Source organism: Bombus flavifrons, chromosome 12 (genome assembly GCF_040668555.2).
Source record: "Bombus flavifrons isolate JBK064 chromosome 12, iyBomFlav1_principal, whole genome shotgun sequence".
Taxonomy (NCBI): Eukaryota; Metazoa; Arthropoda; class Insecta; order Hymenoptera; family Apidae; genus Bombus; species Bombus flavifrons.
The window spans coordinates 3,603,698-3,618,244 of NC_138453.1; the positions used below are offsets into that span (position 1 = coordinate 3,603,698).

Consider the following 14,547-nt stretch of genomic DNA (forward strand, 5'->3'; position numbering starts at 1 on the left):
ATACACTCCCGACAATGAATAACCCTCCGAGTCGCCATTCACCTTGTCACTGAGAGGAAAAGTTGCGTCGTTTGTATCCCACGATATTGCAAACGCGATCAGTCTTGGAAATTAGTTCTACGAACTCGTTGAATACTGAATTTCAATGCACTCGCCCCAATCGAATGGAAGAAGTTATACTTATGGATAAAGATATTCATGAATTTCGTCTTCGTTAATGCAATCGTAATTATTATTTCTTTTTCATTTCACAGTCACTACAGGGATATTATACAGAATGCATCGAAAAGGGTAATACCCAATTTTGAAGAGAAAAGAGGAGAAGAATGAACCAATTTCTGTTCGACAATATTTTTTCGAAATTAAACTGGTTTGCATACAATTTCCATTTACAACAGATATGTAAATGTGTAAATGCATTATAATTGTTCTCCATAGTTCTGAAGAACACTGTTAACAAAAGTAATTTTGCACGAGATGAAAACAATCAATTCTGTTGGATAATGAAAAGAATATTTGATGATGTTGGGGACAATTGGAATCCTGATCATGTTACTATGTTTATTTTTTCCCCCATCAAAAAATTTCAACAACCTTTCCAAATTACCTTCGATAATGCGTATAAATTATGTAACCTTCCAATTCATACCCTTTCGCACCAATACGCTCCAATTAAATTTTACCCCAATATAAAACGACCATAAAACTAAGGGAGAAAATTGCACCAAATAATTTCCCGATGTTCCGCCGATAAAAATACGACTTCAAGCAAAACTTTAAAGCTTCGAAAACACGAAAGCCTTGTCCCTAGGCGTCTCATTTGAATAAGACAAATGAAGACATCCGGGAGACACACGGCGAGAACGATGAAGCTGATAGCTGAGATTGGGCCAGGGATCACCTACGGCGTGTATACGAGGCATCGAACCGTACCGATTGATTACGATCGTTACGAAGACAATGGTGGACACGGGCTTATTCTAACGACGACGGCTCTAACTTTGGAACCGGGAGGATTACCTTGAATGGTCTGCCACGGTTAGCAAAGGATCGAGTTTTGTCCGCTGAAAACCGATCTCCTGTCTACTACCCACGCCTTGATATCTTTTACTATTCCTCAGTTTTTCGATCTGACGATCGTACTATCTACAGATAAGAAACTGTCTATAATCAAAATTCATGGATTTTCATATTTTACTCGGTTATTTACAGTGGCGGACAGAAGAAAGTTTAAAACTGACACTCGTGTATATAATCACAATTTCTATCAACATCTTTCTTGTCGTTTATTATATTAATTTATATTAATTTATAATAATTATATTATACATTCATTTTTATCGTCACTTATAATTCAGTTTTGCAAAATTATAACGTTTCTTCCGTTTTATTCTTTAAATTTTCTTCTGGATATTACTGTATATAAATTGCAATTATACGTATGAATATAGTTAACAGAATAGAATCTAAGAAAACGATTGTTCTATTTATTAAATATTATAACAAACACTATACTTTGGATATTTTATACAGAACATCTCCGAATTAAGGTAGCAACTGGCAAGTCGAGAATGTGGAATAAATCTTTTTCATGGGACTTTCAGTTTCTAAGAAAAGCATATCTGTTGAAACTCTGTTTTCGTGGAAATGAGGACTTGAATAGAAAAATTGTATTCTACGTTTTTCACTTATTTTCGCACATAGATTAATCTTCTGTTGTTTGTTTATTCATTTGGTAAGTACTAATTATAAGTTACCAATTGGTAAGTTGCCAAATTCACGTATATTAAATTTTCCAAGTACGATTTTATCGAAAATGAAGCGTAGTATGAAATATGTTTACTCTATACTTTTGATTTTGCTATAATTACTGGCTCCCTTTGTATCTTTTTATAAATTACATATTTGCATTCCGTGTACACTTGTCGACTTTTGTAGCTTCAAATCAACATCTACATATAAATGTATGAAAGTTCACAGGATTTACGATCCTACACAAGAAAATGAAATTACGCTATAACCAATCAAACCCATCTTATCATTCCTTCGTATATTGCTACGTTTTATCATGCAAATCGAACCGAGTAACCGTAAAAGCGACCGTCCTTCAAAGCTTAGTAAAGCATGTCGTATAAAATCCTAAGATTGTGGTGTCACGCGAGAAGATCTCGTTTTCGATCCCCGGTTTTAGTCTCGAACGACTTGATTGAGCAGTTGAGGCCGATCGAGACGTGTTGGGGATCGTTTAACTCGTGGTGGATCGAGGTTGCAGGCGGTTTGCCACAATTTGTCTGGACGGCGAAGTAACGTGTTAACGGGCTAGAAAGTGGCTGCAGGTGCTGTTAGCTTTCGTGACTCGACGCGTTAACGGGAGCGTGGCGTTTTCGCGTGTCGTGGCGCGCGCGGCACCTTCGTGTTGCGAAAGAGTAACGTTTTCTCGAGGGCAACGCGAAAACGTATGTAATCGAGGCACGGCGGAGATTCTGGTGGTTTCGAATAATAGCGGAACGTTTTCTAGCAAACGGAACTTCCTATTCAAGAAGGACTAGCTCGAAGGAATCGAGAGGCGCGTTATCCTGGTGACTGCGCCTCGTGAAAGGAAGAAAGTTTGCTTACGAAGCGTACGCCGGCGTTTTGTACCACGGTATATGAAATAGGTTTTCCTTAACTTCTCCATTTTTATCCTCGTTCAGAGGAAATTTACATAAAGCTGTTGTAATACTAGGTTCTCGAAAGTATGAACTACGGAAACTACGGTATCTCTAGAGGAAAGGTAATGATATTGGGGATTGAGAAACTACGCTGACAAGTTAGGTTAAAGGTAAGTTAAGTTGTTGTCACCCTCTGAAACAAGATATTTTAAAAGTTTACGGGAAAAGTGATTACAAAAAGTATCGATGCGCATCCTTATTTTTCAATAAAGCGTTCTCTATCGAGTTCTATACATTTCATTTTTATAGTATCAAATTTTTGTAGTCATATGACAATGCTACCTATTACTAGATGATACAAAATTTATATACATGGACTTAATTAATTAGTATGCAAATACTATAATAAGTGCAATGACGTGTCTATCTTTTTTATAGTTATCGTAAAGAAGAGAAAATTGTGGGTAACTAAATATATATGATTTGTTGAATACGAAAAGGATCTGCAAGTAGAGTATATGTTACTAGAAAAATGATCAAGCATATAGAAGAAAAATTTAACGATATTATAATTCATGATTTAAAGAATTAACTATTGTGATACATAATTTTATATCACATGTCGGATATCTATTTCCCGATAACATTCTTGTAATCTTAATTAATCGCTATCGTGCTATATTCATGTCGTGTCTACATCATCTCTAAGCAACTATGCTAAAGCCTACATCATTATGTCACAGACACCTATTCTCTACGCCTACCACAAAACTTTCTTTTCATAATTCAAGTATTAAAATCCAACTCGAGAAATATCTTACTCCTACCGCAAATCATCTTTCGAATACTGGAACCAGAGAAAATACATGTTACACGAAGTTAACACGTCGCAATTCCTTCGCCTCCGACATATGGCAAACAAATCTAACAAATATAAATGGAGGAAGGAAGAAGATTTGTCTTGATCAGAGGAACATATTCGATACGGTTCTAGACGCGCGGCGAATGAATCATGTTGCCGACAGTAACCGTGTATAAAACTGTATCGAAGCCACCCCCTTACAAGAACGTATAACGGTTGAAAAAGGGGGGGTGTATGTGTCGGGATAGAAGGGGAGGATGGCACGTTTCTGCGCAACTCCGAGGGCTTTTCCCCTGTCCCTCGCCATCTGCTGGAAGCTGCACGAGTGAGGAGATGTATTGAACAGGCTGAATGCGCGTGCAGAGATGCGCGAGTATCCGCGAATTCCCGGCAGCACGGGGCCGCAGTCCGCACAATAAAGAAAAAAATTGCCACAGAGTTAGAGGAACAGAGAGGTGGCGAGCGAGACAGAGACAGAGATACCGTCCTAATCCTCCTGGACGCCGAAGAGGCAGACTCGATTAATAGTCACGGTCGCGAGAGAAACGACGTCGTCCTCGTGCGCGCGGTGCCTCGGGATGAGACTGCTACTACTTTAAGCGGAGCTTCCGGAACGGAGTACCGTTCAATGGGCCACCGCGTCTGGTGATCATCATCTCTGGTGAAACAGTTTTTCAATTTGTGTCTCCCGTCTCGTAAATCGTTCTCTCAACGCGTTGTTACTCACGAGTTCAACGAATAAAACGAGTTGTTCGGTCGACGTCGAAACGCGTGTGAGTCATTTTGTCCGGGAAACGAGCAGTATCAGACAAACGCCTGATAAAATGAGACCCGGCGCCTTCGTTTTGTTCCATCTTATGATTTTGTTTATGTATTTCCTCGTATCGGAAGCGAGACTCGTACAACAAGCGGCTGACGACGACGACGACGACGACGACGATGATTGGGACGACGAGGACGACGAGGACGACGACACCGACGAGCAGAGTTATCAAACGAAACCGGAGGTGGACGATGACGGACGCATATACAAGAACCCGAGGAATTCCCCGTCGGCGGCGTGTCCAAGAAACGAGGGACAGGCGGAATTGCTCGGCCAGAAGTGTCTGCGAAAGTGTTCTACCGACGAAGATTGCAAGAGCAAGAAGAAGAAGTGCAGATGCGACGGTGTTTGCGGGATGTCTTGCATCAAGCCTGAGAGAGAATGCCCGGCACTGAGCGATATTCAGCACGGTGTGAAGTCGGAGACTGGAAGATTTTTCGGCGATCAAGTCCATTACACTTGTGATCCTGATTATTTCACCGTCGGTGTTACCGAGAGAACGTGTAGGGCCGACGGTAAATGGACCGGCACGACGCCTTCCTGCAAGAAGGATGTCAGTTCCTTCTGTTCTCAGCCGCCTAAGGTGAAAAACGCGCGACACAACGCGCTCTCTGAACAGACCACTTTCGATTTGGACAACGAAGTTCAGTACTTTTGCGACCATGGTTACACGACTACCGGTATCAGAAAGGCGAGGTGCCTGTTGATGGAAGGTATTGCTAGCTGGTTCGGACCTGACATCACCTGCGAGCCGCAGAAATGTGGACCTCCCGCGGATATTGCGAACGGCGGATACGCCGGTATGTATCATTTTGGCTTTAAGAGTGGTTTGTTACGATTTAGTGGGATAAGATATATAAGAATAACCGAATATTTGTTGAGAAATTGAACCGTTAGAAGGATATTCATTATTTGATATTATGAGAATAGTAAAAATGATTCATTCGTAATATTTCGTGGAGACTCTATAGAGATACAGCGGTGCATTTTTGAAGATTTAAATGATTTTTTTGGAAAAAAAAGGATAAAGACTTCTTATATTTGATATTATGTGCTATTTTATGTATTTTTCTTTTAGATTCATTTACTAGTTTAGGTTTCATATCATAATTGTCGGTATTTAACTGCTTCATTCGCAAATTGTTTAACAGACAGTAACGTTTGTTTGACAATTTTCTCTTTATTTAGAAGCGCGCGAGGATTCTTTACACATGGAATAGAATTTATTTGTGATCATACAATGGTGATCGAATTATTCCGATTATGTACTTCGAAGTTGTCGCTTACTGTATGGAACAAGAATGAAGAGAATAGCGAATATTTAATACATAACAAGGATTTTGAAATTCATCCAAATTACTGGAAATTTGGAATATAAAATAATTTTATCATACTCAACGATAGTAATATTCTACTTCATAATTCTATATACGTTGTCATAGAATTACATTTTTGAAATGCTCATTACCACCGATGGTGCAGAAGCACCGTTGACAATAGCGATGTAGTTCTTTTCGTATGAAAACTGAACAGAAACTGAAACGAATTTCTCTAAAGAAATAATTGTTACATATTAGATACCGATTAAATCTTTGATCTCTATTAGAAATTTATCTTTTTTGAATATATTTTTAACTTGTAGAAACCTATATAAACAGACACTTGAAGTGAACCATTTTCATCTTATATTATTTCAATTATAAGGATTCTTAGGCGAAATCGCAACGTTTGTTTTCTGTTCAAGGCGAATGTTATACGTACGATTGTAGTGTGTCGTATCATTGTATGGATGGCTACGAATTAGTTGGCAAAGCAGAGAAGCTATGCTTGGCAGATGGCACATGGACTCCTAAAGAATCACCACAATGTGTGCAAGTAAGAGTTTTTAGCGACATATGAAACTTGTCTCTTCATGTTCCGTTCCCTTTTTATTTGAATCCCTTTTATACCTTTTATTTTTATTCTTCATCCTTTTTAACTGGATGCTACAAAAATGTAAAATAACTATATGTTCTATGGGATCAACAAATCTAAGAAAACGTTAACTGAACGCATTAAGGGCCAAACGATAGTTTGTCATAATTTATCAAATTTCATATAATTGTAGGATCTGCATACTTGGAAAATATAGCGGCGAAAAAAATATTAAGCGAATCTTTGAAATTTCCTTCCATACACAAAATGTTAAGGACCAGAATTTGCTTATGTAAACTGATTGAAAAGAAATTGTAAATGTAATGTCGCGTTAACGTTGGCTTCTAATGAGTCAAATTTGTATCAGCTCAGAAAGCATTTTCACAGCGAAATTTATGGAAATAAAAATCAGAAGTCTTACATCTCTTACGACTAGTTAATAATTAATCATTCTTAACACGTTGACTGCTACGGTGGTAATCGGTGACCCACGTTTTATTATAATTTTTACAATGATCGAAATAAGATAATTTTCATGGATCAGAAAATTTTCAACAACGTGAATGATTTACAGGATATTATAAAAAAAGTGTGCGCAAATACGATATAATATTTTGTAAAAGTTAAATGTTATGGTGTAGTATATTTCAATTTATCACAGCTTCCAGGGTAAAGAATATAAAATTTGTGTGATAGTCAGCGCGTTAATTAATTATCTTTAAATTACAAAAAAAAAAGAATATCAATTTTGTATGAATAACAAAATTAAAGAGATACGATATATATAAATAAAATTGAGAAAGTGATTGCAAATTTGTTCAATAATGACCAGTAGTGTATGTGTACGTACGTTTCGAAGCAGGAAATGTTTTCTGTTCAGGTTACAACGGTGCAATGCCCGAAACCGGAGAATCCAGTGAGCGGGAACGCGGTGTACACTTCGTATGCATACAATTCCATCGTGTCGTACGAATGCAAGTATGGATACACAGTGGTCGGCGCGACGACCAGGCGTTGCGGGGCAGATAGAAAATGGACCGGAAAGACACCTACCTGCCAGGAGATTAATTGCGGTTCACCTGGTGTTCTGTACAACGGTTGGATTGAGAATATCGAGGCGGGTGAGTCGCACGATGGAAGAGCGGAGAAAATTCTTTGCCGTGTTTATTAATAATCGCGTCGTTACGAGAATAAACAATAGTAGAAGTTTATGAGAATGTTGCAACTATTTTGCGGTCGAAACAGTATGATACGCTAAGAATATCGTGGAAAGGATTTTGTATTGGTTTGGTGAGTGTAAGCGTTTTATTCGATAAAGTATTACTTGAGACATACTTATTCAAATAATTGAATATTTGTCTCATTGTTCTTTCGATTAATATGGAATTATCTTTTTCGTAAGAAGAATGACAAACTTTTACATTTTAATCTCTACATCATATTTAAATATTAATGCTTATTTCTATTTTAAATGAGGGATCATTCAAAGTGAATTTTCCATTCCATTGATCTTCATAATTTTTTGAAAATTTCTTTTATGTAACATCATCAGGAAAGCATCAGGAGAATGTTACATTCACACACAGACATATTAATATCTCATTAGATTGAACATCATTCGAAATGAATCTCTCGCTCCATCGATATTCTTTGTTACCGGTAAAAGCTTTATTTACGCAAAACTATACACCGTAACAAATACATTAAAACATTTACAACAATGGATTAAGCATCATTCAAGCTAAATTTCTCATGTTGCTGCTGTTCTTTTACTTCCACAATATCCTAAATTCTCCTTTGTTCAAAACCAGCCAAAATTCCGAACGGTAAACTGTTAAAACTCTTGTTTCATATTCTCAAAAATAACGAAACCCACGTAAATCCGGACTGACCTCTTTATACGCTGACTCCAACAGGTACCGGTCTGGGTGCCAGCATAATTTTCCGCTGCAACGACCACATGAAGCTCGAGGGAAATACCTCGTCGGTTTGTCAGATCGACGGAAAGTGGCGTTATCCATTGCCGCAGTGTCTTGCACCTTGCGTCGTGCCTCAAATAGAAAACGGTAACATCACGGTGGCCAGCCACGATAGGGATCACATCAACAACGTGACTGTAGTTGAGCATGGCGAAAGATTGCTAGTTTTTTGTGAAGAAAATTATGAATTCGCGGCGAACAACACGCCCGTAGTTTGCAATAATGGCACGTGGTCCATCGTGCCCAGTTGCTCGCCAGCCAGGTGCAAACAATTGCCTAAATCGCCCAAAAATGGGATGGTGATAGCACCCAAAACCGATCACGGAATGAAAGCGATATTCAAGTGCAAAGATGGCTTTGAACTTGTCAAAGATGGACCAGACAACATCACGAGGTCGGTGAAATGTCAATATGGAAATTGGATCGGAGACATTCCTCACTGTATGCAAGTGTTTTGTCCTTTCCCTGGTTTCATCGAAAATGGAAAGGTCTTCTTGATGGGCAACATGGGAGTCTATGATTATAGGCCATATGTGAAGAAGGTTGTGAATAACAAGCAGATTATGTATGATTGTGACAAAGGATACGTCCTGGATGATGGACCCACTGGAGCAACTTGTGTTGGAGGAAGCTGGAGCCCTAAGGAGCTGCCCAAGTGCATTCCTGGACAGCATCCTAGGCTCAGATGGAGCAGACGTCGAAGATCTGTGAATGAGGAAGATCTTACTATGAATTACAGGTAAGTTGAAGATTTTTCTATTACATTTATGAATGAATTGTAGGATTCAGAATCGAATGTTGATTTAAGAAGAAAGTTGATCGACATGGTAGCCATTGATGATTGATATTCACGCTAGAACTATTGATTTTTAATATGAACCTAAATATATTATACATTAACTGGAATTAAAACATCATAAAGTGAATAAGTATATGTAAACAAAAATAAACATTAATATGACCAAAGAACACTTGCATCTCTTTAACAGATAATTGTAAAAACAAAAATTTGTTAATGATAAAAAGTTTGATTAAAATATTTCCATTGAATAAACGATTATATATTTGTATAATTTTCAATGCTTCCTAATGATATTTCGGAGATGTGAGAAATTTTTTAACTATAAGGAATTATACGATTAATCTTGAATAATTGGAAAGGGGATACATATAGTAAATTTCATTTTGAAATATTTAAATGTCGCTTGTATTTCAACTGTGGGTATAAGAATTTTGCATTTATTACATTATTTATATTTCAATTTTTATATACAGATAAAGTAGAGAAAAAAATAGGGGAATTTGAAGTTTAATTTCTATTGGGATATCTGTCCTTAGGAAGTCGAACTAAATCTTTTTCCAGAAAATTCATCGAGTTCTTCCGCAAGATCGGCAAGAAGCTGCTGCATCTCGAGATGAACAAGAGCAAAGAGCACTCGAAGCATAAGATCGAGGCGAAGAACTCGAACTCCAGCCACCACGACAACAGCACTGAAGCTCTATCGTGGAAGAAGCATCCAGGCCATGGAAATAGATCGCGTCTTCGCGAGGAGAAGATGATCGACTTTCTCAAAATCGTCTATCGTAAGCTGCAACGCATGGACGCCAGACAATCTAACAATTCCACCAACGGCAGTATGCACGATCTTCTAAACGCTATGAGTAAAAACTTCTTCCACGTAGATTTATCCGAATCTCGGAAGAATAATTCCGGCAGAGGTCGTTCGGAATTTGAAATTCGAAACCAGAGAGAATTCATCAAACTTAAACGAGAGTTCGAACGGATCATGCGATTTTATAATAAGTCAATGCGTTGGAACGAGAAGCAGAATCGAAAGGATTCAAAGAAGAAAAGCCAATCTCACGGAGAAAAGGGGAAGAAATCAAAGGACAAGAAGAAGCATCGTAAAAATTATTACAAAGGATTCTACGAATTCGTGAACAGTTACGTAACCGAAAAACTGTCTATGTTGGAGGCCCGGAACGCCACCGAGGAGCTGATCAAAAACATGAAGATCAACAAGTTCACCGTGCGAAACGGCACAACGTTCACAGTAGGTGAGATGTACGCGTTCTTCAAACATATCATAGAGGCTAAATTAAACAACACGGAGGACACGACGCAGGGGGAACCGTCGACAACGGCATCTTCGTTTTTTACGAGCACGATCGCCGCCATTGGCAGCGTGAACAGTAGCAGCAGTACGGTGACGACGTCGAGCACGTCGACGACAAGCGGCACGACTACGACGCTGGCGACGCCGAGGGAGATCGAGGCGCGCGATAATCGATCTTCGACGATGGCCAGTAACGAGTCTTCGATGCTGGACAACGAGATCCCAGCCAAAGAAGGAGTGCCAAAGCACCGCAGCAAGCGAATACGAAACGCATCCGAGGACAGTGGTCCTCCGCGTCAGAAGAGGAGGCTGCTGTCCCTGAACGAGCTGCTGATAGCCAACAAGAAGAACACCAACAACATTGCCGGCTCGTCGTCGTGGAGGAGCGAGAAGCAATGGGCTACAAAGAGGTTCAGGGCCTACGACGACGAGAAGACCAGGCTGTTTACGTTCAAAGAGCTCGAGGCTCAACAACAAAGTCGCTCTAAACGATTCCTGCCACCGTCTGAGCTGGATAATCAAATCTTTTTAAAAAATTTATATCTACACGCGTACGAAGACGAATATCGGGCGAACGTGAAACGTTCGATCGTTCAAGGAAATCATACGAACGAGCAGCAGCCGACTGTGTACAGGAGGCGTAAGGGCAATCTGGGCGCGTACGAGATCAAGTGAACGAAAAGCGGAATTAATTGTGTTGTGATATTATTGACGGAATTTACTGAGGTCATTAATACCGATATCAATTCGATTTTAGGCGAGTATACATAATATACGATAGGATTATAATCGTTGTCCCTCGTCGATGCGCATTGTAAGACGTGTATCGCGCTTTTTTCAATCAATCAATCTTTTTCCATTTGTCGAGTCTCGGTGTAACCTGGTTTTACGATGGGGTTCAGTCATTATTCGACACTTATTCGCCGCGATGCGAGCTGATAGAATTTCAACGGTTTGTTCCAGGTATTCTCTTTTGTTTTTTCTTTCCTTTCATTGTGTTTTCCTCGTCGTGATAATTTATGGTTATTCGATAAGTCGATGATTATTCGATGTCTTTTTATCTATGGAATGCGAAGATTAGTGCACAAGCCCCTTGTTCAGTTCAAATCGTTGCTGAAAGGAGAGGGTTAAAAGTGTGTTACAGGGTTTTTAATCCACAACGTTTAAGACTGATCAACTTCGAATTTTTAACGTAACTTTTAGGGTTTCTTCGCTTTCTTCTATCTACAACGGATAAATTTTCAACGTTGAATTTTTGAAGAGAGATTGATGAAAAAATACTTGCCAAATTTCCTTACTTTTATTAGTCTCTGATACTACGAGAAAGCAGTAGTTCTTCATTTAGTGTAACGAGCATATATCGTTAATAAGATAAATATGAAGAACGAAAGACAGAATCAAAATGGAGACGACATATTGACTACAAGGGGTGTAAAAGTATTTTAGATATGGCTGTCGCTGAAAGTAGAGATAATCACCAGCACAAGAGCAGCGTGTCGTTCTGTTTTCAAAGTAGCCGGCTCGCATCGCAAAAAGTATTTTAAACTCTTTGAAAAATCGTATTAGTAGAAGGATATGTTAAACGTATTTTAAGTATATCGTGGAAAAGGCATCAAAAAAAAAAAAAAAAAAAAAAAAGGAAAGGAAAAGGATAAAACGAAGAAGAAAAGGATTTAAGAAAAAGAAGACGAGTCGAGAAGGAAAAAAGGTAGAACACGTTCGGAACTCGTTCGATCAAAACGATCTTCCGTTGTATAATCGATTAAGTTTTTACGAACCGCGAGGCTGTGTTTGTTAAACTATTATATCGATTAAAAAAATAGGTTTTTTAACTGTTATTATCGAAAGGCATTGTAACGTTACGACGTTGTATATAATACATTCACGTTGATTTCACGTCTTTCTCTCCTCGGTTTGATACCAAGACGATAAGATATATATATATACACATACGGTCGTATCAATACTCCCGTCCTCGTCTCTTCGTAATTAACTTTTACTTGCGAATGTTTCAAATCCACAGTACACGCATACATATTTGAAACCATTTGTATCGGTCGATCGATCGATCGACCCTTCTCAAACAAAGAAAGACACTGCGAATCAAACCATACACCACTCGTATACAGACACTCGTGCATTTTTATGAATGACAAGTCATGGACAAGTATCATTAGTGAATAATAAGTATTATGATACGAACAATATCAGTAACGTGTACGTTATTCTTCGATCTCCCGAGTTAATTTAATCAATCATTTATTTCATTCTAAGTATTCAATTTTATGTTTTTTATTCACTATGTTTAATTTTATTTCAGATTTCGGTTATGAAGTATCAGAAACTGGCAAGTACAACTTCATCCTTCTTCATCCTTCGCTCTTTTATTTTAATCCACTGAGAGTTTAGTAAATTTCTTTATCTCATTATTTCGTTATATATTTTGTATGTTAATTGAATAATTATATATAGATGATTAATTATATCTATATAAATTTCTAGTTAATATATAACAGACGCAATATTATGAGGATCTTAATGGGTTTGTCACTGTACCAAAATTTCCAATTTTCATGGATAATCAGTAGTTCAAATATCAAGCAATATATTCAACGCCATTTAGAAACTGAAAAAAACCTTTAAGAAACCAAAGAAGAAGAATAAAAGAAGAATTAAATTTTAAAAAGTTAATATTGGACTAAAACTTCCAGATGATAATAATCCACGAATGAAGCAACACATTCACCTCCATTTCTCCCATTCCCAAATTGAAATATCTTGCAAACATTCTACGACAAGATATTCTCCCTAAAAAAAATCAAACCAGATCAAAAAAAAAAAAAAAAAGAAAAGAAAAGAATAAGAAAGAACGGAAATGAAGATCGGCCAATTAAATGGTCAAATCAACCTTATAAGCGGAAGCCATAAACAACGGATACCATGTGATTTCTTCCATCGCCAATTCCAGTGAATTCCTCGTACCACCCATATAATTTTGCGAATAATTTAAATCGGCGGTGCGCGAAACGGGAATCAGGTAGCTGATTCACCGATGAAAGGTACGCGTATGGTGGTAAAACGACGTTTGGCGCGTATTTGATATCTCCGTAGATCGATAACGTCCGAAAACGGGGGTCTGTGGTTCCGATCGCTGATTATGCCGTAACATCACAGGTAATTAAGTCCGAAAATAAGCGGAGCCTGAAAAAAAGGGGCGCGGTTCCATGCAACGCGCGCGTAATTCGCGTTGCTCGCGTCTCGCCCCGGCATTGCTCCACCTGTCAATAATCGAACAGTGTCATTAATTACGGACCAATTATAATTCGGTAGACGGCGACGAGAACCATGTCCGCGATGTTATCTGGGAACCGCCGCTCGTTAACACATCCGTCGCCGCTTCGAGGAATCGTGTTAAATCGATTAATCCCCGACCAACACGCACGGTCGTTATGATAAGAGCAACTTGGATCCACAGACTCCACGTGTGGTGTGTGGTACGAGTGTGTAAGTATAGATCTGTACGTGCGATAACACTGCACCGGCAATAAAAGTGCGAGGCTACTCGTCGATGGGCCGGATTGAAGTACGCGATGATTGGTAACTCGTAATTGGACCGGACCATCCACTGAGGTCTGACGTATGCGAACCATCTTTTGCTTTTGCGAATACATTACCGGGATAAGATACCTCCGGATTATTATGGGAATTTTTCGATGAGAGGATTTTAATCGTGGGGATTGGGGATGATTTGCGACGAAGATACGATTGGTTTTGCCCGTGAATTTCGGCTTCGGAATTATTGAATAGCTACTTGATTTCCTTTCTTTTCTTTTCTTTTTTGGGATCATTATTTAAATAGTTTTTAAGGTTTTTTTCCTTGTTGATTTTTTCTGAAATACACTACCGGCTATGAGTATTAGGACACCAGATATTTAGTACAGATTGAATGCTTTTTACTACTTTTATTTTCTAGTTATTTTATTATGAATTTGTTACATTGCGTATTACATGTAAAATTTACTTGAACTTTTCAATAAGTGTAACGAATAAGTGTCTTAATATTTATGATCAACGGTATATGTGTTTGATTGGAGAACGACTTCTTCGATTTTTAAAGGAAATTTGTATCCCTATTTCACAGTTTTTTAAGAAATTTTATTTCTAATACCGTTTCAACCTTTTACGCTCCACTAGCGCTGAC

The 14,547-nt window shown here is 38.3% G+C and overlaps 1 protein-coding gene across 2 annotated transcripts; it reads left to right on the forward strand.

Moving 5' to 3' along the window:
* Positions 1-3,305: 3,305 nt before the first annotated feature.
* On the forward strand, positions 3,306-13,203 carry Hasp (Hig-anchoring scaffold protein). Of its 2 annotated transcripts, XR_011174608.1 has the most exons (6): positions 3,306-5,136; positions 6,081-6,211; positions 7,131-7,371; positions 8,167-8,968; positions 9,593-11,103; positions 12,667-13,203. XR_011174608.1 is itself a non-coding variant. In XM_069124292.1 (5 exons), exons 1-5 carry the CDS (start codon positions 4,338-4,340, stop codon positions 11,019-11,021), a joined length of 3,402 nt encoding a protein of 1,133 aa, XP_068980393.1. In that variant the 5' UTR covers positions 3,306-4,337; the 3' UTR covers positions 11,022-12,553. The 2 variants fall into 2 exon arrangements, 1 of the variants encoding a protein (XP_068980393.1); XM_069124292.1 differs by lacking the exon at positions 12,667-13,203 and having other exon boundaries at positions 9,593-12,553.
* The last annotated feature ends 1,344 nt before the right edge of the window (positions 13,204-14,547 follow it).

Coding starts and splice junctions, on each gene's coding strand:
- Hasp (XM_069124292.1), top strand. CDS start 4,338: ATGAGACCCGGCGCCTTCGTTTTGTTCCATCTTATGATTTTGTTTATG. Junction 5,137..6,080: donor TGCGAACGGCGGATACGCCG/GTATGTATCATT, acceptor TTTCTGTTCAAG/GCGAATGTTATACGTACGAT. Junction 8,969..9,592: donor GATCTTACTATGAATTACAG/GTAAGTTGAAGA, acceptor ATCTTTTTCCAG/AAAATTCATCGAGTTCTTCC.